The sequence below is a fragment of the Danio rerio genome, chromosome 5 (assembly GCF_049306965.1).
Source record: "Danio rerio strain Tuebingen ecotype United States chromosome 5, GRCz12tu, whole genome shotgun sequence".
In the NCBI taxonomy this organism is placed as follows: domain Eukaryota; kingdom Metazoa; phylum Chordata; class Actinopteri; order Cypriniformes; family Danionidae; genus Danio; species Danio rerio.
Window position 1 is genome coordinate 26,240,001 of NC_133180.1, and position 26,737 is coordinate 26,266,737.

At 36.1% G+C, this 26,737-nt stretch overlaps 1 protein-coding gene across 4 annotated transcripts in view; it reads right to left on the reverse strand.

The window, feature by feature from the left end:
* Positions 1-24,984, reverse strand: part of tmc2b (transmembrane channel-like 2b) — a 27,755-nt gene extending 2,771 nt beyond the window's left edge. The window contains exons 1-19 of one of the 4 annotated variants that reach the window (XM_017356147.4): positions 24,368-24,984; positions 22,792-22,833; positions 21,713-22,136; positions 19,164-19,313; positions 13,132-13,222; positions 12,974-13,055; positions 12,787-12,893; positions 12,573-12,671; positions 12,351-12,493; positions 12,105-12,252; positions 11,834-12,028; positions 11,570-11,749; positions 10,358-10,519; positions 8,199-8,327; positions 7,613-7,680; positions 4,505-4,744; positions 3,925-4,050; positions 3,281-3,359; positions 251-371 (exon numbers count right to left, since the gene is read on the reverse strand). In XM_017356147.4, the coding sequence (XP_017211636.2) occupies positions 251-371; positions 3,281-3,359; positions 3,925-4,050; positions 4,505-4,744; positions 7,613-7,680; positions 8,199-8,327; positions 10,358-10,519; positions 11,570-11,749; positions 11,834-12,028; positions 12,105-12,252; positions 12,351-12,493; positions 12,573-12,671; positions 12,787-12,893; positions 12,974-13,055; positions 13,132-13,222; positions 19,164-19,313; positions 21,713-22,136; positions 22,792-22,833; positions 24,368-24,410 (2,629 nt within the window). In that variant the 5' untranslated portion in view covers positions 24,411-24,984. 4 annotated transcript variants of the gene reach the window in all.
* Positions 24,985-26,737: the final 1,753 nt, after the last annotated feature.

Consider the following 26,737-nt stretch of genomic DNA (forward strand, 5'->3'; position numbering starts at 1 on the left):
GAACTACTGTAGCTTTCCAAACATTTGGAAAAATATTGTAACAAATTAAAGTTAAGAATTTCTTTATTATTATTTGATGTTTTACGTTTTCAGCTTCTATACTCTCAAAATCATTCTATATAAATATCCATAATTTCTCTTTTTTTAATTTTTTTTTTTACAAAATTGTGCACAGAAATAGCAAACGTAGCACATAGATTCTGTCTGGCCCTAGTCATGAGTTGCTGAACAAGCTGTGTAGCCCACTGACCAGTCTCTTCAACAGATGGAGGGGGAATCAGAGACTTGTTAGGCAGAAGATCCTCCAGGTCCTTCATCACCTGGTTGGTGCTGTCCTTGTTGTTTCTTCTGTTCTTCTCTTCATCTCTTTGCTAAATATTAGAAGATAATATAAGAAAACAATGGCTGACTGATCCCAGGTAGCAAAGAATTCTGGCCTAGATTTGGCAAAAAGCTGGCACAGGAGGCATTCATTCGGCACTGGCAAACAGCATGTACACAAGATTTGGGCCAGATGTAAAATGTAGTATTTGGCCCAGATGTTAATAATTAGCCGCTTTTCCACTATCGTGCTGAATCGTTCTTTAAACAGAACTGTTCCATTCCGTGCCAAACCGGGCCAGACAGCACGGATACGGTTTCATTTTCCACTGTCGTGCTGCGACAATGCTCTTTAAAACATTACACAAAACGCATCAGTAGTTTCCTTGGTAACGCTATGTAAACGGCTCCCTTTGTTCAATTAAAGTTAAATAAGAGCCGAAACTATTTTTTTTTTCATAAAAGCAAAAGCAACCATGTGACTAAACACTGTTATGCCGCTCTATCAAATAGGGGTGCTAAATGTGCACCCTTATTTATTTATATGTTGCGCAGCTCTGGCTAAATTTTATTTGGAGGGAAAATGACCAAAATGTAACGTGATGATTGAAAATAATTGGAGGGGAAATAAATAATATTTAAAATCTCTGAACATAACAGAAAAATAAACAATGATAAGACAACAATAATAGTGCATTTGCATTATAGTGGCAGAAATATAATTTTGGACAGGCCTTGTCAAAGGTGAGCGGGCACTTTCACTAATAAAAACACAGCACATAAATTATTTCATTTTTATCAATTAATTAAATTACACTGCGTATTTATATCAAAAGTTGATAATGATATAAAATATACTACATTTTGATGGTAAAATGAAACCAATTAAGCGACGGCTGTTATTTGTTTTACTATTCAAACATTAAATAACGAATGCAGCAAGTGAAAAAAAACGAATATGAAACAACACATATATTTCAGGATTTAAAGCATATAAAGCACTATTATATTCAGCAAAATGCTGCTCTATTATCTTCTTATTTTGATCATTTTATTTTCATTATTATAATTATTTTTGTGTTCATAATTAACTAACAAGCTGTAGGCGAATTATTGCTAGACGTTTTAGAAAATATTTGCGTAGCTATATTAAAGATCACCACAAAAAAACAAAAACACAGAAACATGTTATATGCCTCATAAATGTCATATAACTTATGTATAACTGAATCATATAATTGCCTACAGCTGAAATGATGAAAATTGCTCATTTTATTTTTATAAAACATTTGTCAAAACGTATTGATATTTTTTGAGTAAAAGCAATACTGACATTTAAGAATCCATATTTATTTAATTCATTAATTCTTTTGACTTGTTTATTAGTGCATATGCTATAATATAAATCATACAACAGTACCTTGGACAGTTACAGTGCCGCTCCGTAAAGCTTTCAAGCAAAGTCTTTAAAGACCAAATTTGGACGGCCGACATTACAACACGAACACGCCGTCCTTCAGGTGGTCTCGCCGTTATTAACAAGCTGTCCTGGCTTTGAATTAAAAAGTGCAATTATTTCCTCGTTGTTTAAAGAGTCTGCAAGTTCGTGTTTCATGGGTGATGTTGTTGTGGAATTTGGACATCGACGATGCAAAGCGTGACTTTATTCGCTTTATTCGATGCGCAGCAGGAAAAAAAGTCAGCAGCGCAAGTCGCTGGCATGTCTCTCCCGGATCAGAGCGAGTTTTGTGCTGTGAAATACAGCGCTGTGTGCAATAAACTCACATCCAGGCAAGCGAAGTTTATTGAGAATGTCTGATGACTAGCGCGCTTCTGCTGAGCCAGCTGTGGTAGCTTAGCAACCGAGTCGCGACGTCAACACACAGAATCTGTCAGCACAGTTCAGCACGGTTGTCTAACCGTGCCGAGAATTCCGTGCCGAGAACGGTTTGTAATCGTGCCGCGCCGTTCCAGGCTCAGTGGAGAAACAACCGTAACCGTACCAAAGTGTTCTTAGAACGGTTTGGCACGATAGTGGAAAAGCAGCTATTGATATGTGGGCCATGTAAGTTTGTCCTGTCTTTACCCACATTTAAAATACATCAAAACTAATTTGAGTAAAGAAGCAATGTCTACTAATCAGGTCGCTTTGAGAAAAAGCATGCCCATAGTGTGCCTAAAGCGCAATGCTTCATTGGTTTATCAATTTTATTGCAACCGTGACACACAAACACATCTGGTCCAGTTCAGGCCGAGTTATCAGTCTTGAACCAGATAAGGTCCATGTTTGGCCCTTTTCTGGAAGCCAAACTTGGTCCAGTTATGTACTGTAATAGGGTATATATGCCGAGCTAGTGCTGTTCCCATGCTGGTAAATGTCCAGTAACCTGTTATTGTTAGTTTTTTCCATTTTAAACGATACCTTTTACAGCATCGATGTTGTAATGTAGTTAAAATACAATCAGTAAAATAGACTCTGGCATTCATTTAGTTGCTTAAGCGTAAAACGAGACAAAAAGCCGTTTGCTTGCACGCGCCTGTCAGAATCGGCAGGCTAGCGCAGAACCTCCATTAAATCCACTGGGGTAAAATAAATTCTCATGTTTTAAAGACATGGCGGGGGAAAATGTATTTTAATGCAGTGCTTCTTGTACAATCTGAGACCCACTTTATATCGGATATCACTTTAAAAATATTTCTTTAAAAATCGCAGAGTTTTAAAGAAAACAGACAGTAAACATGCCGTTTTTGCAAAGGCAAACAGTTCACCGGAGGAGCTTAACCCAGGTTACTGGCAAATTAAAAGTCCTATTAGCATGCTTTACCACATACTCCATTCACTGCGGCATGTGGTCCAAGCAAAACCTAATTGTGTGGGCCAAAGCTGGGCCAAAGAAATTTTGCTATATGGGATGATGTCAAACAACTACTTTAATTTTGGAGAAAAAAGTTAACTAACCATTTGCATTTTGCGTTTTAACTCCAAGTTGGAATTTTGATATGCTTTGGAGACAGCATTCAGGTAATAAATGGCCAACCTGCAAATAAGAGAAACAAGGCAAAAAAGAGAGAAATCTTAAAAGTTTAAAATCAAGTAACGGGTAACCATTTAACATTAAAGTCTGCAAAAAAGGAAGTTCCTGAGACTAAACTACTTCCAACTGAAACAGTATATCGAGTAGAGGGCAGGTTTTCTTCAGTGCATCATTCCCTCATAGCAAACTAACAGTACAGTAAGAGGGGCATGGAGGATATCGGTATACAGTTGATACAGGAGCCCTTAAGTTGAGATCAACAGAAGGGCCGCTACTCGAAAGGCAGAAACAAATGATCAGACTTCGAAGATTACCAAAACAGAAGAATTTTTTAGAGTTGATTAACTTGCACTGTTAAATATTCACCTTAACAATAATAATGTGAGCTAGCAAAATAAACACTGTAAATGTTAATTTCAAGTGGACTTGATGTATACTTTTACGTTAGGTAATTACTTGGTAATTAGGCGGTACTTAGGCGGTAATTAGGCGGTTCATTCCGCTGTGGCGACCCCAGAAAAATAAAGGGACTAAGCCTAAAAAGAAAGTGAATGAATGAATTACTCACACCATGAGCAAGACTACAGAAATGATGAGGCCCGGGTTGGATGCATAACTGAAGATGTCGGCCATAAACGGTGGCAAATCCTTGTCTATTGTCTCCGTGATGACATCATACATCTTATCTTTACCACTGTGGAGAAACACAGATTTCAAATGAAAAATAAGATTTTTTTTCAACAATTATGATAAAGCATGTCATACGTTTTACGTTTTTTCTTCATTTTGACAAAAAAAAAACTTTAACAATTTGCCTCTCAATTTCAGGCATGCAGGCCACAACCATTTATATTTTAAAAACTAGCCTTATAACTCATTTCTACTCTTTGGGTTTTAACACTTATGTTTGCTTGATTTGTCTATTTGTTTTAAATTGTGAATGCTTGTACAGATCTTTGCTAAATACTTATTGTTTATCAAAAGCACTTTATAATTAAATGTTGCTTTGATGTTGAATTCATTTCATAATGTCAATGACATGATGTGGCAGAAATGGACTTCCATTTTTAATAAAATCCACTTGACTTTTGACATTTTTGCCCACAACACATCTTTTAGTGACTAGCTTGTTGAGTTTCAAGAGTTACCTGAAGGGCCCACAGTCAAAGGATGGTGGCAGGGTCATAATGGAGTAGATCACAGGCATGAGGCTGAGGAAGAGGACGAGCAACAGCAATCCCATGTAGAAGTTATTCGAGCGTGACGCTTTGAACACTCTCTCATGGGGAACGTTACAGGCCATCACTGCCCAGCACTGGTAATACATAGAGCTCAGCAGACGCAACACATTTATGCCCACCAGCCCAGGGGCATAAAAGGCACCCATCCTGAAACACACACATGTGAAATTATCCCCAGAGTCCATCACTTAGTTGCTGTTTTCAATCTCCTGAGGATGTACTGCAGAAAATGATCAAATCTTAACCTAAGATATGACTTCTTTTCTAAATTATTTTTACAAATTCATATTACACAATTACAAATCTTAACTTGCACTCACCGGCCACTTTATTAGGTACACTTGTCCAACTGCTCGTTAATACAAATTTCTAATCAGCCAATCACAGGGCAGCAACTCAATGCATTTAGGCATGTAGACATGGTCAAGACAATCTGCTGCAGCTCAAACCGAGCATCAGAATGGGGAAGAAAGGTGATTTAAGTGACTTTAAATGTGGCATGGTTGTTGGTGGCAGACAGGCTGGTCTGAGTATTTCAGAAACTTCTGATCTACTGGGTTTTTAAATGCGCAAACATTAGGGTTTACAGAGAAAATATCCAGTGAGCAGCAGTTCTGTGGGTGCAAATGCCTTGTTGATGCCAGAGGTCAGAGGAGAGTGGCCAGACTGGTTCAAGCAGGCAGAAAAGCAACAGTAACTTAAACTAGAACCTAAAGTTCATTGATAAACTTTGATGTTGGCTTGAGAAAGCCAACGTGACTGCGCTAGGACTGGGAATGGCAGTTGGCAGGAATCATGGCGGCGGTTGCTAAGTGGTTGCTAGGCAGTTGCTAAAACAATTATAGCATTGTTAGGTAGTTGCTAAGCAGTTGCTAAATGGCAATGCTTGTGTACATGTATGATCAAATGCTAATACTTAGTAGGCATTTCTAGCATATGTTATTGCATTTAGATTATCATTCATAGCATGTAGCTAATCGTTATTAGCACTTGGCTTCCATTATCATTGTTACCATGCATAGTGCACAGGAAGTCCCATTTGCTAGCATGAGTCAAACAAGCCAATGCCCAGGTCCCTGCGATGTTCTGATGTAGAGATAATGCTATTTTTAAATGGTTGCTAGGTTATACTGTATTATTGCTATGGGGACATTTGACAGGTTAGTGATGATACATCAAAGCTTCTTGGCAATATGAGTGATCTTAATCAACCCCGATGTTTCTATGACAGTCTTTATGAGTGTCAAAAACTGGACTTGAACATTATGTATTCCTGGTGTTGGGTTGCGGCTGGAAGGGCATTCGCTGTGTAAAACAAATGCTGGATAAGTTGGCGGTTCATTCCGTTGTGGCGACCCCTGATTAATAAAGAGACTAAGGGAATGAACATTATGTAAAAATGGCTTGCCGTATTTTTTAGAAAATACAATGCTTAATAAGTGTGAAAGTGATACATGCAAAAATAGCTTGCCATATCAGTAAAAAATATGGAGTTTAAGTCAAAAATGGCTTGCCATATTGTGAAAAAAATAATGCTTAAAAATTATTTATTGGAAAACTATAAGTCTGATAAACCTTAAAGATATAGCAACAAAATCTAACGCATCTAAATACAGCTTTTGGCCAAAGGCTTGTATAATTTTTTTTATATGCTCGGATCATAAAAATGTAATATTTAACATTTTTTATTAAAAAAACAATAAGTCCTATAGGCATGAGGAGATATAGCAACAATCTTGAATGTAGAAGGCACATTTTGACCACATTTGGGCCTTGTGGCAAGAACGGCCTAGGAGGAGATACGTTTGTTTTCAAGGACAGAGTAGTATAACAGTATGTTGGCTTTCTCAAGCCAACATAATAATCACTCGTTACAACCGAGACATGCAGAAGAGCATCTTTAAACACACAACACATCAAACCTTGAGGTGGATGGGCTACAGCAGCAGAAGAGCACACCGGGTGCTACTCTTGTCAGATAAAAACAGGAAACTGAGGCTACAATTCACACAGGTTCACCAAAATTGGACAATAGAAGATTGGACAAACGTTGCCTGATCTGATGAGTCTCAAATTCTGCTGCGACATTCAGATGGTAGGGTCAGAATTTGTAAGCATTTGTAACAACATGCAAGCATGGATCCATCCTGCCTTGTATCAACGGTTCAGGCTGGTGGTGATGGTGTGGGGGATATTTTCTTTGCACACTTTGGGTCCATTAGTACCAATCGAGCATCGTGTCAACACCACGGCCTACCTGAGTATTGTTGCTGACCATGTCTATCTCTTTATGACCACAGTGTACCCATCCTCTGATGGCTACTTCCAGCCGGATAACGCTCCATGTCATAAAGCGTGAATCATCTTAGACCGGTTTCTTGAACATGCCAATGAGTTCACTGTACTCAAATGGCCTCCGCAGTCACAAAATGTCGATCTAATAGAGCACCTTTGGTATGTGGTGGAATGAGAGATTCTCATTATGGATGTGCAGCCAACAAATCTGCAGGTCAATATGGAGCACAATCTCTGATGAATATTTCCAGTACCTTGTTGAATCTATGCCACTAAGGACTAAGGCAGTTCTTAAAGCAAAAGTGGGTATAGCCTGGTAGTAGTAAGGTGTACCTAATAAAGTGGCCGGTAAATGTATATTACCTTGTAAAATCTTATCAATGCCTATTGAAGGCAAACCTGAAACTTTTAGCCTAAAAAGCATAACGGCTAATGTTAACGCAGCCTCTATGCAAATGTGCAAAGAAGGAGACTAAAAGCCTATATGTGACTTGGGGGGGCGGGCTGTGGCAGGGTTGTAAAGCTGCTTTGATAATTTTCATTGCATAGAAAAGTGCTGTAGAAAAAAAAAACTACTCTTATCATCAAGGCCAACACATCATTTAGGTCATTCAAAAGTCCATGTGTTATCTTATATAGTTCAATAGTTAACCTGTCACATTGCTTTTTCTGTTGTCTGGTATAATCAATAATCTTTCTCTAATATGCCCCTGATCTTACCAGATCATTCCCTGGTTGAAGATGAGCCCAAGTACATTACCGCTGATGTCAAACTCTGCATAAGACGGCTACAGAAACACAAAAACACACACATGCATGCATATACATAAATATCTGTGTACAAAACAGCCCAGTAAGAGATGTCACAGTGAACGATACCTCTCTCACTGTAATTAAGTGCCCTGAATGGTGTAGTGTGTCTCTCTGTGACTCTGGTTGTAAAGCAGCCCTATCACCTATCCTGCCACCTTCTCATGGTGTTCAGTTGACCTCGGACGAGTGAGTAGTATGTTACCTATATCGAGTGACAGGAAAATTAGGGTGGCAGGGCAAAGTCATATAAATCAGTCATATCTGAGCACAAAAAAATAACTGCTGATGAAAATATAAGGTAATAAATCACCCACAAGCAGTCAGGTTCCTAAACTCTACCCTTGTTCTTGATGTGATCATCTTAACATTGTGAAAAAGGCTAAGGAGTCAAGTAAAATGTGCACTCGAGTTAGGTCATTCTGTTTTATGGAGTTTGTTTACACTGTGTAACGCGAGTAACCTGAATTACTACAGGATGTGAGGATTAACTTACAAATCCAGCTTCCAGATCCCAACACCAGCAATAGTTGAGGAATCTCACAATCAAGGCTCGTAGAAAGTCACCTATCAGGATGGTCAGATATGTCACCTGGATGTCGGAAACAGTGAGCTTCACAAACTCCTGTGAGAAAACAAGAAAGTACATATGTCACATTCTATACATGAATTTCTCTAAATTAGACCAAAAGAAAATGAACAAACATTGCTACATGCCTTTTGTTAATTTAATTAGTTTAGATATTGTTATCAAGCCTTTCTTCAGGTTGCGGAAAATCAGTCCTTTAGTTGTGAAAACCTTCATGATTGTAGGGTTTTTAGTTAACATTATCATTATTACAAGACTGTTTAGAATGCTTCATTGGTCAGCGTGGCATTCCAAATTATGCTATTGTCTGAAGACAACAACCGCTGAAACTGATAACTCTTCAGATCATTTTAACCATCAGTGAATAAGTTCAGGTCCACATACAGCATATGCTTGTGTCACACCACTGTTTTAGACTTTTTGGCACAGTCATGTGACTGAATAATATTGTCAGTCACTGTATGCTCCTATCAGCTGCTTTTTGTTTTGGTCAACTTTGTCTTTAACTAAAAAAAACTAATAAACTATTATGGATCAGAAAAAAATTTACATTATGTGTCTAATTTTTATCTTTTGTGCAGGCAGCCATGTAAAAAATGGGATAAAGTATATCTAGGCAGTTGTTTTCACAGAATAAAGTCCATTAGCCTGTCAAGCCAGTTAAGCTTTATTCTGTGATAAGAACCACCTAGATGTACTTTATCCCTTACATAACAATAGCCCCTTCACACAGTTCATTCATTAATTTTCATTTGCTTTTCCGGGGCCAGGTCGTGAGGGCAACAGTCCTAGGAGAGAACCCCAGAATTCCCAGAACCCCAGAATTATGAACAGAATCGGTGACAATGAGCAGCCCTGTCAGAGTCCAACATGCACTGGAAACAAGTCTGATTTATTGCCAGACTTGGCAATGAATACAGACTACAGTGGCAATGTGAACTAATCTCCTGCTCTGTTCATACAGGGACGAGACAGCCCTAAACAGAGCACCTCTGACCCCATACTCCCAGAGCACCTTCTACAGAATGCCATGAGGGACCCGGTCATATGCCCTTCCACAAGTCCACAAAATCCTGCACCATGGTGAGGGTATTGAGCTGATCCAGTGTACCACGGCCTGGACGAAAACCACATTGTTCTTCCTGAATCCTACTGTAGGTTTAACAATTGGCCGGATCCTCCTGTCCAGTTCCCTGGCATAAACTTTCCCAGGGAGGAGTGTGATTCCCCTATAGTTGGAGCACACCCTCTGGTCGCCTTCTTAAAAATGGGAACCACCACCCCAGTTGCCCAGTCCAGAGGTACCAGTCCACAGTACCTCCTTTCACACAGTGATTTAAAATTTCTAAACATGAATGCGCTCTTTTCAGCAATTTTCCCTCTGCGTTCACACAAAGCAGCATTCCGGCAAATTATCTGTAATGTTTCAACTGACTTTCCAGAAAATTGCCAGAACGAATTGACCGATATTTTAAAAAAGGGCCTGTTCATACATGATCCTATTCCGGAAAATTGCTGGTAATTTTCCAGAAAGGTCTGCATGTGTGAAAGAGGCTAATGAGCAATACAGTTGCAACAGTATTTGTTAATCTTGTAAATCTTTGTTATCAAAAATCCAGTTGTTCATTGTCAGTCCATGTTAACTCAGATTCTTTAAATCAGGAGTGTCCAAACTCGTTCCTGGAGGGCCAGTGTCCGGACGATTTTAGCTTCAACTTGCCCCAACACACCTGCAAGAATGTTTCTAGAAAGCTTAGTACATGGGTGTCCAAACTCGGTCCAGGAGGGCCTGTGTCCTGCTGAGTTTAGCTACAGCTTGCTTCAGTACACCTGCCAGGAAGTTTCTAGTATACCTAGTAAGAGCTTGATTAGCTGGTTCAGGTGTGTTTGATTAGGGTTGGAGCTAAACTCTCCATGACACCGGCCCTCCTGGACAGAGTTTGTACACCCCTGCTGTAAATGATCACATGCTGTCAACTCAAAATGATGGCAATTATGGAATAACCTAAAAAAAAATAAATAAATTATAGCTTGGTAATGGCAAAGATGGTGCTTCTGGTACCTACAATGCCTACTTCTGTTTCCCAGCAAGGCCCCCTGATGACATCAGCAGGGGCGATGTTTGGAGGGGGAATGTTTTCTGTGATGTTGTACTGTAAGGTGTAATTGGCATAGTATTCTTTAAGAGCCCAGACAGTTTGATTTTTGATCTGCTTCTCGTTTTCCAGCTGTGAACACACAAGATCAGACATATAAAAGGTTAGGTGATCATATAGAGTTGTTATGTCATAATTATGATTTACTTAAATAGCAGAAATGGGCTTCCATATTGCTCATTGAATATTCAAGAGCAAAATTCTGTGATTTCAACAGATTGAGAGTTTCAATTGAGGGTTAAAGATTTTCCCCATACACATTAAAGGTTGTCTCATATTCAACAGCACACATGGTCCTTATTTTGTTTGCAAAATTTTACACAGATGTAAGAATGGGTTTTAAACTACAGCGCTTTGAACTGTAGTTTTGCCGAATGACTAAAAGTAATCATTGTGATGGTGAAAAACTGTACATTTCTAGTCAAACCATCCTTCTGCAATCTTATAACAAAAATGAAAATAATGCAAGTTATAATAGCCAAAAATGTAGGAGAGCATTGCTATTATTTGATTGCATTGTATTGCAATATGGAGCAATTAAATGTTGATGTTAAATTAAAAGTAATTCAACACTTGAAATTGAAATGAGTCAATGACAATGATTCTCTATGATTACAACTGAATTAGCAACAAATTAACTATATAAAATGACAAAACATAAAATGATAAAAACTTATGATATTAATTGTACCCAGCTTAAAAGTAAAATAAAGTTGCATGAGAGAGAGACAGGGGGAGGGAGAGAGACAAAGAGATTGCTAGCAGTAGAGTCAGAGAAGATATAGTCCAGAGCTGGAGAGGAGCATAATGCGCAGAGCAGGAAAAGAAGGCAGAGCAAATTTTACCACCTTATTTGTATCTTTCTTGATCATATGACCAAGGCCCAAATGCTGATACATATAAACTGACCAATCAACATGTGACCACATTGTAAAACCCGCAATATCCAGACACATATTAAACAGTCCCTGCCTTTGGAATCTGTATGAACCTTCTAGGTGAAAAAGACATGTTTTGCCTCATAAACAAATGCATATGATAATTTGCCTTTTTACACAGACTTTGCTAATGTAGAGCAACACTTCAAGAACAAAACAGTTACCTGAAAATCTATGGTCATACCTTCCCATTGACTTCATCAAAAAGTGCAAACAGAAAAGTGTACAAGTTGCCCAGAAAGAGGGCAAAGATTCTGCCCAGCTGCCACTTTAGTGCGATTCGAGGGTGATAGTCTTCAAGCTCAGCTATAGCCTCAAACAAAGGTGGACACACCAAGCCCAGCAGCGACATCACAATTTCAACCTGACCAAAGAAAGGTCGAACAGATTTTCACAAGTCATGCCATTACATTAAAACACGAATGAAAAGAGAAAACAAGGGGGGTACCTCATTTTTCTGAAGCCATGTCAATTCATTTCTGTCCCTCTTGGCAAAGTCTTGTGATCTTTTGACCACAGCGTAGATGAGGTATCCACTGCCAGCCAAGCAGCACAGGATGAGAACATTGGCCAAGAGACGGAGAAAGCGGCGCAGGTGAATGTTCTCATCCTTTAGATTTTCCTGCTCATCCACTATAGATTCCTGTGAAAACAAAACCCAGTTAAAAGTTTGATTTGATCAGTTTATCTTCACATTTCCTTTCATCATCGCTATTAACCTTGAAGCTTGTGGTGGTGGAGGCAAACTTGTTGTCGGCTGTCTCTGGGTTTCCTATAAGGTAATCCCAGCTAGTGAACAGCTTCCAGCAAAAGGTGAAGTTACCTTCATCTCCTCCATCTCCTCCTTCATTGGCGTTTCTGGCCATTCTAAAATATGCAGATGATTAGGAAGTAAATTCTGCACTCTCAGCAAGTAAAGTAAACCCCCTTGCAAGTTTACATAAAGCTCTGATCAGAAAACTCACGTTCTGATAACCACCATTAGACTATAGCCAAATATCCCAACACCAACCAGAAGGTATGACAGAGGTAAACGGAACTGCAGGAATCCAATAGTTCGTTGGTTGTTGTAGAAACCATAAAACAGAATGGAGTACTTGCAATAACCCTGTAAAAAATGTCAAAGGTATAATGAGGGGAAACTTACAGCTTGTTATACAAAGAATCTGCTAGTAAAAAACTCTTACTCCAAACTCAAATAGCACAGAGAAGTCCATGGCCGAATCCTGCTCCTCTCTGGGGACTGTTTTTCTGGGAATAGAGCCATAAGGGATGCCCATTAATAACTACAAAGAAAACAACACAGATTGGGTTAACATTACAATACACATAATGCACACAACACAACATACATTCCCATTCTCTATAAACAAATATTTTGATAACAGTATCACATCTCACCTCTGGAATAACAACAAGTCCAAACATGAAGCCGAAGAGAACAAGGTTTAGTCCATACATCCATCGCAAGAAAATAAAATAGGAGGCAACAGATGATCCAAAATGGCCTACAAGAAACAGATGACACTGATGAGAAAATAATATAAAATACAGAAACATCAGGGGGGAAACACAGAGATGAACAGACTTTCTACTTCTTTTATTCGACTCTCCCAGGGAATGCAAGCCGTCTTGAAGTTTTCAAAGTCTCTATTGAATTTGATTAATTTCTGAGAAGCAAAGACAACACAAATGTTCAGTTATTGCCGTTAGGAAGAAACTTAAACAGTGAACATAATGTTGTACCTTGGTCATCATGACTTTAAATGCATACAGTCTCCTCCCTTTTCCTTTGCCCAAAGCTCCTTCAAACTTCTCCACAAACTCCTGTGCTTCTCTTTACAATGGAGATACAGAAACATGTGTTAGCAGAGTGACTTTAAATGATTTCATAACTTGGTGACATTTTATTTTGATGGTCCATTTGAGTATTGGTAGACTGTCTGCTTAATATCTGTTAATATTGCTCCAACATAAAACATTTCACTAAATATAAGAAAATTTGCAAGTACATGTCAACTTACACTAACCCCAACCTATAACAGTCTATGTATAATCTAATGAGAATTAGTTGCAATGTAACTTAAATTCAAGAAATGGACCATTAAGATAAAGTGTGACCCATATTTCAGCATGGCACAAGTATTTAAGTTTAAGTGTGATATCATCGCACATTTGCTAACCAACTGACGTACCAGTCCACTGACTTACCAATGTGGGCTGCTTCCATTACGCAGCGTGATCGTTCAGCATTTGACAGTAAGCACAAGAAACAACACCGGGACAAGTATCATGTTTCACTCACAGCCGTCACTCATTGTACCCTGTAACCTGAGCCTACAGCCAATTAATTAACACATTAATGCATAATGAATGTGAATAGTGCAGATGGGAAGGACGCAGGAAGTAATAATTCACTAACTAGAAATATAAACCAAATGGATGTTTATGAAAGGGGTAGCTCACCTAAACTTAAAAGTTCTGTCATTATTCACTGACCTTTGTGTCATTAATAACCTTGTCTTTCCTATTTGATTGAATGCAAGAGAAAATATTATGAAAATTATGTTTTTTGTGCCTCCATTTTTACTTTATAATGAAAGTCAGTGGTGTTCAATCAGTGTTGCCTTAGATTGTGATTTGCATTGAAATTTGCTGAAATGGTATTAAAATACTTTTTAACTGTGTTAAAAGATAAAAAATTTTGATGAGCACTTTAATACTTTAATGTGTAAACAATATAGAGACTAGTGTTATTATATTGAACTTAATAATAGTAATAAAATAATAATACAGAACCATAGCCAGCCTGGTGAAAGTGGTGGCTCCTTTTTCCTCTAAAAGTGCATCTTTTTTTAGTTTTATGCTTCTTTTGCTATTTAATTATGAGATTTAAATACTGGATTTTATTGACATGTTAAGCACTATTTTTTAGCTGAATTACTTTAGCTTGTCGGATGGCCATCATGACCATACTTTTTAATGTACCAAAATTTTTTCCTAAATATTTAGAGTATAATATTATATAATAATTAAAAATATTTATTTTTAAAATACAAATTACATCATATATCATTAGAAAAAAGTTTTTAATTATAAAAGTAGCCTACTGTAAGAATATGGCCATTTGAATAATAATTTATTATATTGTATAATAATAATGATAATAATAATAAAGGCATAACAGTCAAAAAAGGACAAATTAGCTCATGTATGTGACAAATTCTGAACCTTTGTCAGTAAGAGGTTTGACTTCCGAACCACCCAACTCCCAATGTTAATTAATTTTATATTTTTAATTAAAAAAATAATAAAATTAATAATAATAATAATAATAATAATAATAATAATAATAAAAATTGCAATAATAAATATAAAAATAATAAAAATTGCAGATAACTTACAAGAAATCAGTTTCAATCAGTTTAACCTAACGTACATGCATTCATTAATTTACTTTTTTAGCTTAGTCCCTTTATTAATCAGGGGTCGCCACTTGTACCACCAACTTATCCAGCATATGTTTTACACAGCGGATGCCCTTCCAGCTGCAACCCAGTGCTTGGAAACATCCATACACACTCATTCACACACTAATACACTACAGACAATTTAGTTTATTCAATCCACCTGTATAGTCTTTCTATGTCTTTGGACTGTGGAGGAAACCGGAGCAAGCAGAGGAAACCCATGCAAACATAGAGAGAACATACAAACTCCACACAGAAATGCCAACTGGCCCAGTTAGGACTCGAACTTGCGACCTTCTTGCTGTGAGATGCCAACCACAAAGCCACCATGCCACCCTCGTAACATACAACACTTTCTAAAATAAATGTTCAAAATCTGTCACTGGGATGGTTCCTTTTATAAAAGGTACACATTTGCATTTAAAATGTACATATATTAGTACATTAAAACTATAAAAGTGTACCTGATTTTACTCTAAAAGTACTACAATGTTCCTGAGCTTCTAATGTGGACCAGTTAGGTAAATAACCTGTAAGAAAAAAAAAACTATGTGTAGTGTTTCCATATTGTATGACCTTACGACATGTTGTGCATAAGATCTCTGAAAGGGAATTCTACCAAAACACGCACACAGAGACACCCCTCAGGAAACAGCATGCATAAAACAGCGTCAAGCTCATAAAAGCGTAACACATCTCACCTACCAGAACACAGCCATCTAGAAGCTTTGCCAAGCGAATGCTGCCTTTGTGGGCAGTCTGAGGTAAAGGTTCAGATGGAGGCCACTAGGTAATGGATGCAGGGGTGAAGTCTCTGTGTCAATGTCAAGCGGTTTATCTCTTGTACAATCAAGCGTGTTCTATAATGCTGAAGCCTTTTAAAAGCTTTTCAAAAATGACATAAAGGCATGCCTCCTAAAACAGCATTTACGTAAATCAGTTTCCATAAATAATATGGCTGAATTTCTCTTTTTTTTTAGTTAAAAGCAGTGTTGTTTTTACACATTTATATGTTGATTGTTTAATAGGAGAGAAGCCGTGATAGTGATTGGAACCATACAAGAATTAATTTTTCTTCAGCTTAGACCCTTTTTTATCAGGGGTCGCCACAGAGGAATGAACCGCCAACTATTCCAGCATATGTTTTACGCATTGGATGCCCTTCCAACCGAGTACAGGGAAACACCCATACACTGGCATTTACACACGCACTTGAACACTACAGCCACTTTAGTTCATACAATTCACCTACACTGAATGTCTTTGGACTGTGGGGGAAACCTTAAGAAACCCATGTGAACACGAAGAGTACATGCAAACTCCACACAGAAATGCCAACTGGCCCAGCTAGGACTCAAAGTAGTGACCTTTTTGCTGTCAGGCAACAGTGCTAACCACTTAGCCACCATGCAACCCCTACTAGAAGACAATTACAAGTTAAAAGTGCAGAAGAGCTACTCCGCACTACACATGCTTGAAACATCACTCTAAAAAGATGTTGGCTATTTGTTCAAACTACTTATTTAAATTGAGGAGAAATAAAAAAATGATTGAGGTTTTTGGAGGGACAACTTAATTGTTTTATGTAAACTTGTTAAACTAATAAGTTAACTTTATTCCTTCATGTTGTGCCAACTAACAATTGTGTGAAACCCAAACATTTTGAACAGGGATGCTATTCGTGTGTGATTTTGATTAGTTTTGGTTAGGTCTTTACAGGAATACATTTTTGTTTGAATGCATATTTTCTCTCCTTTCAGCTTCCCTAAACACTGATGGTACAAAAAAATTGCTTTTTCAAAATCCTGTCAAAAATGGATGAATCTGAATACACAGCTTCTCTGCTTTAGAGTGGACTTTGAAAAATGTTGGCACATTTAGCCCAAAACTAGATAGTGGATGATATTGTCCTGTTGTCCAGTTTTTTTGTATTGTGAAAAAAGTATATTTGATTGTACATGATAGTAATGTAATGTAATGTAATGTGTGTGTGTATGTGGCAAATTTATCGTGTACACTGAAAAAAAAGTGTTGCATGTAGAACTGTTGCAAACAATTTATTTGTGTTGAATTTAAACAAAGAAATTAAGTTTAATAATGTTCAACATAATTTGTTTGTTTAAATTCAGCCCAAATAAATTGTGTACAACCACTCAACATAAAAAAATCGAGTAAATCTAAGGAATCATCTTTGAATAATTTTTTTTTCAGTGTATGGCCATAAACCCAAAGCACTTCACAATCATCAGGGGGATAATAATGTACAATAGTCTGTACATTGTACGTACAATAGTGATTGTACATACATGTGATACATTATCTGCATATAATACAATACTTATTGTGCAATGTATAATCGCATACAAGTACACAGTTTTACAATACTTATAGTGCAATGTATAATCGCATACAAGTACACAGTTTTAAAATCACATGAGGTGTTTTTTAGGCAACTATACTTTGGAGCAACCAAATATGAGGTGTTTCTGGGAGCTTATAGAGCAGGGGGAGCCCAAATTCAGTCCCGGAGAGCCAGTGTCCTGCAGAGTCCTCCAACTTGCCTCAATAAACCTGCCAGAACATTTCAAGCAAGCCGAGTAAGGGCTTGATTAGCTTGCCCAGGTTTGTCTGATTGGTGTTAAAACTGTGCAGGACAAAGATTTTGGGCATATTTGGGTTATAGAAAATCCCCACTACTCAAGTCTTTACTACATTTGAATTTGAATTTATGCGGAAGTGCGCCTGTTTTCGCGATTGTCTTAGAACTTTCGTTTCAGTCGCATATGGGAGAAAAGACAAGGAATAATAAACGGCAAAAAACGGTCAGACTACTTGCTCTACAAACAAATGTTTGCATGACTATACAGACCAAGTAGAATAATATAACAAGGAAATATCAGTTTGCAACATCAAACCGCGAAACGAGCAGTTTTTAATGTCTTAAAATGAATGGAAGTGAATGAGACCGGAAGTCTCGTGCCAAAAAGATTCAAATGGCAGCGCCCGCTCGTCTGCGGAGAATAAGGTCAGCATGAATGTGAGCAGTATGAATGGAACTCGAATGTACAACATCTGCCATTTGTCATTATCAAATGACCTACTCGTGTCAGTTGCCTCACTTCACTTCCATTCATGAATTCTACCATGTGGCATCATGGGATAGCGTAATGGATGAACACTTCAGAATCTTGCCGGAAGTAGTAGGTCATCCAGATACTTCTCACATACTGTTTTTTGAATACTATAGCTGCGTCCCAAATGGCACACTATACACTATGCACTCATGCACTATGTACTTATGCACTTACACACTCAACAGGATAGTACATGTATGTAGTGTTGTCCCAAATGGCACACTAATGTTTTTTTTACTAAACGGAAATTCAAACCGTTTCCCTGATGACGTTTGACAGTTGCCAAAATAGTGAAATAAACTACCGAATTATCAAATAATACCTATCGTGAGTATTGCCGCATTCACCCTCGGGAGGCGATATAATCACTCTCGTAGGAGAATTTTGCTTTCTCCATCCAAAATAAATAAAGTTATCCAACACGTGCGTCCGATAGCTCCGCCCCTTCCGCAACGTAAGCAAACCTGCGGTCGTTGAGTGCGTGAAGTGTCCATCAATACACACTTCATTTTAGCGGCTGAATGAGTGCATCATCCGGGTAATTAAAGTGCACTTATTATTTTAAGAGTTTTCAGTGTGAACACACTACTTACACTATTTATACTACAAAATGGCGTAGAATAGTGCGTAAGTATGCGATTTGGGACGCAGCTTTTGAAATCCTACATACTATTTACTCGCATACTATTTTTAGCATACTATCCAGTATGGAAGTATATGGTATTTCACACAAGGATTAAGAATTCTGGGTGAACAGATAAACTGTGTTTTTGGGAATAAACATGTGACTTCTGTTTATCTACCCTGTAAAGGCAATCAAATATTTTAGGTTTTGCTAAATATTCCTTTTTTTGCTTAACTATTAAACACCTCATGAGACAGTAAATACTTGTAAGTGCTAACTGTATTTTTTGTGAAACGGACATGAAATTGGACATAAATTCAATGCAATTTGAAGGGTAAGGGCAATGCAGTATAATAAACATAATCATTAAGAGCTCTTTAAGAGATTAAACAAAACAGAAGCACAGCAACTTATAAGTTTTAATGAGGCACACAAACAAACATGAAACCCAAGCTAAATAGGACTTCAGGTGAGGTAATTGTAAATAAACTGAGACAAAAGGCAACAGGTTCACAGCACAATCAGCAAGTAGAAGAAAATCCTATTTACTTCAAGCACTTGAGTCTCCTCTTCATGCGCCAGGGTTTGTTCCTAAGTGTTGCTATCAGCTTTTTCTTTTCCTCCACCTCCTCTTTTAGTCGGGCCATCTCTCCTTCAGACATAGACTCGTCGTCTGAATTGTTGTCAGATGATGAACTGCTGCAGAACAAAGCCCAGACCCCAGAGTAACCAGTCAGTCCTTAAAGTCCAGTTATACAGTATAATCCATAATGAAATTGCCGGTTTGGTGAATGAAATGAGGTCAAGTGAACAAGATGGGCATGAAAAGCACTTCCAGATCATCAGTTGGAAGGCAGAAGTTTGATCAAAAGCGTTGAAAAAAGTGTCCAAAAATGAAGAGCTTCATGAAGAATTTCATTGAATGTTGAAACAAGTGGCTGGCTCTTATCTATAATACTGTGTTTAAAGATTCAATTAATCAGTAAGTCAGTCAAATATACTGTATCTAATACATTTACTGAATGATTAATCTGAATAAAGTAATAATGTTGGGGGTGTAGCAGTATACAAATAAATGGTGGTTGGTTTGGTGCGTAGTGGCAATATATATTTCCAGTATTGGTGAAGTATGTTGATATATTTTCAGCGCAACATACAGCAAACAAACACATGCAGTATTTGTAAACCGCAATATATTAACATTGAAATCTTCTTTTTACTCCAATTCATTGTTGAAAATTAACAATTTATTTAAGTTTCATAACTTGATTTCATGACATAGTGATGAAAACATATTACGTATTATAATTATACATCACTAAGATTATATATAATTGATATATTGGCTAATGTAATAAATATCTGAGAAATGCTTTTCCCTAAAAACAAGTTAAATTCTATAGCAACCTGAGGACATCGAATAACTTGCCTAGTGTAAATATAATGCATAATGTTTATAAACTATTTTATTGATATCTTTCTGCAGCTGAAATATTGATTGTGAAATTACATGATTTGTACAACTTGATCTCATGCCAATTCGTAACTTTTTTGATTTAGTGGCTAATTTGTATGAATTCATACAATATAATTCGTACAATTTAGTACGGTTTGCTAATCCCCCAGTGACGATTCAATTTAGGGGTGGGGTTGAGTGTCATACCTCCTTTTTAAAATCGTACATTTTCTTACGACTAAACTCGAATTAGCCACTAAACTGACAAGATGTAAAATAGTTACGTTTCCTCATGATTTCAGGCTGGATTTGTAAGACATTCATACACGTTCACTATTTTCTCTTTACTACACTGTTAGCCCGGATTTCATGTCTAATTGTAGAGTTTAGGTGCAAATAATTTAATATTTGGTTTATTACTTTAACATTTCAAATGAGTTCTATTGTATGAATAAATTTAGGACAATAGACTACTGTTTTAAAAGTTTTTGACTGATCACACCCCCTGCCCCCAACCTGACTTACTGTTCAAGTCAGGCAACGTCATTGTCTTGCTGTTGCAGTAGCAGGTGATTTCAGACTTCCAGTGAGAAGACTGTAAACATTTTATCCAGTTTTTATTTTCGGCTGTTTGTGAATAGTGGAAAACACTCTTAACTCTTAAGTTAACTTGTGCTTAGTTACCTTGAGGGTAAGTAAATTTCCATTTTGTGGGGTGAACTATCGCTCATGTCTAGATGTTAAAAGAGGCTTCATGTTCTCGGGAGTATTAACAACATATTTTGTGAGCATTTAAAACTGGGGTCTTATGTGTGAGTAGATGCACTTAAGAGAAAAGTAAGCAAACTGATTTATAAGTTGTATTGCACAGCATTTGCATCGTTTTGTTGTATTTTGAAAGGTAATTTAAATAAAAACAACCCTGTGTATTACTTTTGTGTGCGTTTTAATGCACTTAAAAAGATAAGTGGAGTAAACTGACACTGATTTAAAGCATTAAATCTATTCAACTTATAATGCATATTAGAACCACTCTTATCTTTTAAGTAGAGCTCACTCAGGTTTTTTAAGTATGCATTACTTAAATCTTTTAGAGCAACCAGTTTCCTCTTTTTTTTTTAAGTAATCTTATCCGGGCTTAGAGTGTAGTTACAGTATAAAATAAACACAAATCATGTTTGTTTCATACTATCATGAGTAAAAAGGAATAAATGATCATGTTTACTTGCGCTCTGCTACTGTAAGACACCTATATGGCATCAACGAGCATCAAATCAATTATTATTTATTAATGGTTATTTGCTTTTAAAACAATCCTGTAATTGTGTAGCCAAATCAAAATACCTGTAATTATCAATTCAAAACTTGCACTGTTACACCCCTAAACAATCACAACAATCACTTAGAGATATTATTGACAAATGTGATTATAAATCTTAGTTTCATAGCTGTCTTTTGCTACTTGATATTCAAGTTTATGATGTAATATGAACAACTGAGAATATTCAAGATTATTTTATGGCAATAGATGTATATGGCTGTTTTAATAAAAATTCTGAGGTAATGAGGTTGTTGAACGGCACTCTTTGTGTGTGTGTGTGTGTGTGTGTGGCATGAAGAGGGAGACTAGAGAATACTGCACCTGCTATTTTTGCCTTTGTTCTTTTTCTTATCTTTATCCTTATCATCATGTTTATCGTTACTTCCTTTTCCTCCGGCTTTGCCATTCCCTTTCTTCTCCTTGTTATTCTCCTCCTCTTTCTCCTTCTTAGTTGCTCCTTTCCTCCCACCTCTCCTTTTATTTCCCTTTTCCTCTTCGCTCTCCTCCTCTGACTCGTCTTTCTTTGCTGTTCTCTTCCTGGAATTGACAGCTTTCTTTCTTCTTCCCTTCTGTTCTTCCTCACTCTCATCCTCGTCTTCTTGCTTCTTCCTCCGGCCTCTCCTCTTGCGCGGCGATTCATCCTCCTCTTCTTCGCTCTCCTCCACACTGTCTGCTGGTTTGGCTTTCCTTCCTCGCGCCGCAGGTTTTGGTTTATTCCTGCCTTTTGCTCTTCTTTTTGAGTCCACTGCAAAGAAATAGATAGGTAGAAAAACTGACTGTGATTCAAGAAATATTTAAAGAATTTAAAATTTATATAAAAATAACAATAATAAAATATTTAATCACATTATTATTTATTTATTTATCTCTTTGGCTTAGTCCCTTTGTTAATCAGGGGTTGCCACAGCGGAATGAACGGTCAACTAATCCAGCATATGCTTTACACAGCGGGAGCCCTTCCAGCTGCAACCTATCACTGGGAGACACCCATACTCATTCACACACATACATTATGGACAATTTAGCTAACCCAATTCACTTATACCGCATGTTTTTGGACATGTGAGGGAAACCGGAGTACCCAGAGGAAACCCACGCGAACACAGGGAGAGCATGCAAACTCCACACAGAATCTATCCCAGGTGAGGCTCGAACCAGCGACCTTCTTGCTGTGAGGCAATAGTGATACCCACTGCGCCACAACGTCGCCCCAATCACATTATTATATAGATTCAATTCATAATATTGTAAATTATGTTATTAAATGAAATTCAAAATAAATTGTAGTCATTTTAAAAAGAAACACTGTTATAAATAATATGAATGAAATGATATTTCAATAATATTTTTACAATAAAATAACAAAGGTGATTATAGTTTCAACCATCTTCAAATCTTACCATCACTTCCACTATCAAATTCTGCATCCATTTCCATCCCAACTGTAAAACACACATACAAAGATTATATTAATAATCAGGTTTTATGCATTTTTTTTTCATTTGTGATACTTAAAATAACTCAGAAAGACAATAACTCTAAATTCCTGTCAACTAAGTGCAGTTTATGACAAAATACATTACATTAATGCATGTTAATATTAATCATTAAAGCACTTATCGTATATTATATTATATTGACTTTCTAAAAAGGAATAATTATCAAGCATTTAATTACAAAAACAGAAACACATACAGTGCTCAGCATACAAGTACACCCCTCACAAATCTATCTTTTAAATTAATATTTTAATAGGAAGCTATACAATTTTATAGCTATTACAATATTACTCAATTATGCTGAGCACTGCAATTATGAATAATAATCAGCACTAAAATCCTTAATTGAACTGCATAAGACTATAAACACTATCTGGGGTGCATTTTCCAAACAATGACATAACTAGTGGCTGAACTATCATAATACGATTCATCGTTTGGGAAAAGAATCATGTAGTGAGGAGTGTTCCCCCAAACCCGTAGTTCGTCTGTTGCAGATCCATTGTTTGAACCCTTTTTATTGTGTAAAACCTCCATAATGACGCTCTAAACTGAGCGGACTAACAACTTCTTTGGAGAAAATGACCATAGTTTTTTGTATAAAATTATACTTTTTTACACACACACACCCACTTAATAAAGTCCAATATTAGTTTTAGTAAAAACGTGCACTCATTTTCTATTTTAACTTAAATATATGTAAACGGCACATATAGAGCCAATGTTCCCTTTACAAATATTATTGAGAATATTCTATGTTAAAACATGAAACTACTTGGCTAACATTCTAATCTCTTATAAAAATCATATTAATTGTTTATGGTTGTAATTTATGATGGGCTACTTATTAAAAACAGTAATAATAATAATAATAATTATTATTAATATTATTTCTTATTATCATTATTATTATTTTGTCATTAAATAGGATATTGTTTTTTATAAATATTTTTTTTATTTTTACAACTGTGACATTCAACATTTCTTAATAAATAAGCTACTATATATTAAAAGCATTAAAAGTAAATAAAAGTATGCTATATTTTTTTGTTTTCACAAGCTTTGCAGACGTAACATAGCCTTAATTCTACTGTTAAATAATAGGTCACATATAGCTTTCGTCATGAGCCACACTGTGGTCAAAATGACATAAACGTTTTCAAAGTGTAAATCCCTGTAAAAATGCTGTGTGCCATAGACATATTTTTCCTGTTGTCCCAACACAAACTGATAAAATTAACTTAAGTGTTTTTTACAAATGTAAGTGGATTGAAAATAAAACCACTAAGTTGTCCCCCCAAAAAAGAATGGTGTTGATTCAGCACTTTTTAAGTAAGTAGTTTTAACATGCAAATAATTTAGCAAAAAAAAAAAACACACATGTAAGAGTCTGAAAGTAGCTCTGCACACTCACTCAAAATTATTCAACAAACCAAGAAAATTATTTAACAATCTTTAGAAACATAAATATACTTACCATCATCCATGGTTATCTCAATATCACTTTTTCTGCGGGGCATCTTGCCAGTATAAGATGTGCTACTGAGACTCGCGGAGCATCTAGTGCTGATGGCACACCTGACTGTCAGTGGGTCTCTGTTAACAGGTGCTTTGCTTCTACAGGAGGAATCAAATGACTCCTTGACTACAGTAAATGGTAGTCAAGGTCTAAAGCCGAGCTGCGAAAGCCAGGAAACAAAACGCCAGGATACAGGGCAGATCAAAGATTACAATAATCAAAGTGGCTCTCATGATATCTAAACACAAGGATTGAAGATGAGATGTCCTGTTCTGGTATCTGCATCAGATAAAATGTATAAAACTGATTTTATATATAAAAATGTACCTTAAATGCAAGCAACGTGTATATCATAATGTTTCAAATAATGTTTGTCAAAGCAAAATATCAAAGTGTGGGTGAAATAGTGTGCTTTCATTCATTGTAACAGATGTTTTCATGTTGAAGAATCTGAAGGATCTGAGAATCCTTGTAATCCTTCTTGTGTTTCAAGAAAAACCATTTATTTGCGTAGTGTTTTATTTTCATTTGCTTACATTAATTTATTCCTCATTTAATTATTTTATTTAATCATGAATTTATCAGTCATTTATATAATTAACGTTACATAATTCTATTGATTTTTAGTTAATGATTTGATTATTATTATTTATTTTATAATGTTTTTATATTTTATTATTACTACTTGTTGCAGGACAATGGCAGGGGGTCCATTGGTGACTTTCAAAAGTCAAATAAATGTAATTAAAGTATTAGAATTACCATATTTAATCCAATACCTACAGAATATAAAAAATTGTAGTTAATAGTTACATAAAAAAAACATGCAAATGAAAAGCCTATAGCTTTTCATTTGTTTTAGTTTTTTTCACAGAATTGTGTGTTTACATTAGATTAACAACATAGCAATAGTGTTAGATGCAGAAGATTGATTTTATAGCACCAGGTTAAACTTTCTGACACCGTTATGGCAATTAAATATTAAATACAGGCCGCAACTGAACACTGAGAATGATCTCTGATTGGCGAACTAAATCAAGAATAGACTTGTGCTGAAAGCATTGTGCCCATCTGTCTCTTTAGGTGAGGTTATTATTAAATTAAACTAATTAATAAATGACTCTAAAACATTATATGATTGTTGTATTGTCAATATGCTCATGTTTATACAAGCCTATTGTTGTGTGCGCAACGTTTGTATATTTATAACCGCGTATATACTGTTGAAGTCAGAATTATTAGCCCCTCCTTTGATTTTTTAAAAATATTTCCTAAATGATGTTTAACAGAGCAAGGAAATTTTCACAGTATGTCAGATAATATTTTTTCTTATGGAGAAAGTCTTATTTGTTTTATTTCGGCAAGAATGAAAACATTTTAAGGTCAAAATTATTAGCCCCTTTAAGCGATATGTTTTTTCCATAGTCCACAGAACAAACCATCATTATACAATAACTTGCATAATTAACCTAGTTAAGCATTCAAATGTCACTTTAAGCTGTATAGAAGTGTCTTGAAAAATATCTAGTAAAATATTATTTACTGTCATTATGGCAAAGATAAAATAAATCAGCAATTAGAAATGAGTTATTAAAACTATTATGTGTAGAAATGTGTTGAACAAAATCTGCTCTCTGTTAAATTAGGGAAAAAATAAACAGGGGGTCTAACAATTCTGACTTCAACTGTATATATATATATATATATATATATATATATATATATATATATATATATATATATATATATATATATATATATATATATATATATATATATATATATTTATATATAAATAGTCGCAAGCCATTGGCATTGTTATTTTGGGGGTCGTGGGCTAACATTTTGGCAGTCCCTGCTCTTGAGTATACCTGAATGCTGCAATCTAGAAAATTTATCTAGACTTCAAATAACTGACTAAGATTTCAGAATAAGTCTTCAGAAATTGAACATGAATATAATCACATTTTCTGAATTTTGTAAGCATCAATTACTTAAATCTAATGTGAAAAGCTTATCATTTTTCCTTAAATAAAATCCATTATTAAACAAGGCATTAAATGTTTAATAACTAATCTTTTGAGTTTAGTATGAGTTGTTTTTCTGGTTCTGATTCAAGTTTTTTCAATTCATTCATTCAGAGAGCTATACTTACATTTTAGTTTTTAAGACATGTTGAAATGCTTCTTTAAAAAGTGTGTAAATACAACAGGAATGTTGAAATGTAAAGTTCAGGCACATTTAAGGACAGTAACCTTCTTGTTTAGACACAGCGGCCAAATACTATTCATTGTTTTGAGTTAATTATGTAGGAAGGTCTACTACTAC